The 1,243-nt window shown below is 45.2% G+C and overlaps 1 protein-coding gene across 1 annotated transcript in view; it reads left to right on the top strand.

Moving 5' to 3' along the window:
- Window positions 1-1,243, top strand: part of LOC101857554 — a gene marked incomplete at its 3' end in the record, with an annotated part of 64,794 nt that overhangs the window by 61,494 nt on the left and 2,057 nt on the right. Inside the window, 2 exon segments of the mRNA XM_013080574.1 lie at window positions 180-361; window positions 1,030-1,175. Coding sequence (XP_012936028.1) covers window positions 180-361; window positions 1,030-1,175 — 328 coding nt within the window.

Raw genomic sequence — 1,243 nt, 5'->3', positions numbered from 1 at the left:
CCACCATCATCCCCATCACCACCACCACCATCATCCCCACCACCGTAACCACCATCATCACCACCACCACCATCTCCATCACCATCACAATCATCACCACCACCACCACCACCACTGTAACCACCACCACCACCACCACCACCACCACCACCCCTAACTCCGTTGTTTGCCCTACCCAGATGGACGAGGTCTTGAAGTCAAAGGTCGTAGGTTACAAGATGAACAAAGTCCTGGGCTTCCGGCCAGCCAACAGCAGTAGCTACAGAAACGACAGCTACAACAACAACAACTACAACAACAACTACAACAACAGCACCTATAACAACAGCACCGGTGGTCGCAACAGAAGACAGGCACTCCCGTAAGTGGCAGTGGCTATACTCCGTGCAGGATTGTAAGACAGGATTGTGGAAAACAGGAAAGGTTTAGTTAAATGATTAGTTTAGTTTAGTTTAGTAAGAGACAGGATTATAAGACAGGAATGTGAAACAGGATTTTAAAACACAGGAAAGGTTTAGAATGGATTGTAATGAACAGGACAGGTTTAGACAGGATTGTAAGACAGGATTGTGAAGCACAAGAAAGGTTTAGTTTAGTTTAGTAAGAGACAGGACTGTCAGACAGGATTGTGAGAGACAGGATTGTGAGAGACAGGATTGTGAGAGACAGGATTGTGAGAGACAGGATTGTAAAACATTTTAAAGTTTAGACAGGATTGTAAAGAACAGGAAAGGTTCAGACAGGATTGTAATGAAAAGAAAAGTTTAGACAGGATTGTAAGACACGATTGTGAAACACAGGAATGTAAGACACAGGGTTGTAAAAGACATGAACATTTAGACAAGATTGCAATACATGATTGTAATGCCCCGAGAAGTTTAGACAGGATTGTAAGACTTGATTGTAAGGCATGATTGTAATGTACAGAAAAGTGGTGATAGGGGCATTACACCCACCCATACACTTACAGATTTTTTGCTTGATTTTATTAATTTTTATTCTTTATTCTTTTTATTTCTTCAATCCCAGAGCCACAGAAGTGGCGGTAGAGCTGTACTTCATCAGTGAGGTGCCCGTGCAGCAGATGTTGGAAGTCTTGGAGGATGTGGAGAGTTCTCCGATCGTCATACGGGGGGAGTCGTACGCCGTTAGACGGGTCAGGGCTGGAGAAGAAGGTGAGTGGGGTAAGGCGGGGGGTGTGGGGGTGTGGATGGGATGGGAGAGGGTGGGGAGAGGTGGAGGA

This window comes from Aplysia californica, unplaced genomic scaffold (genome assembly GCF_000002075.1).
Source record: "Aplysia californica isolate F4 #8 unplaced genomic scaffold, AplCal3.0 scaffold00091, whole genome shotgun sequence".
In the NCBI taxonomy this organism is placed as follows: Eukaryota; Metazoa; Mollusca; class Gastropoda; order Aplysiida; family Aplysiidae; genus Aplysia; species Aplysia californica.
Note: the sequence above shows the minus strand (reverse complement) of the source record. Positions and strands in the feature narration are given on the sequence as shown.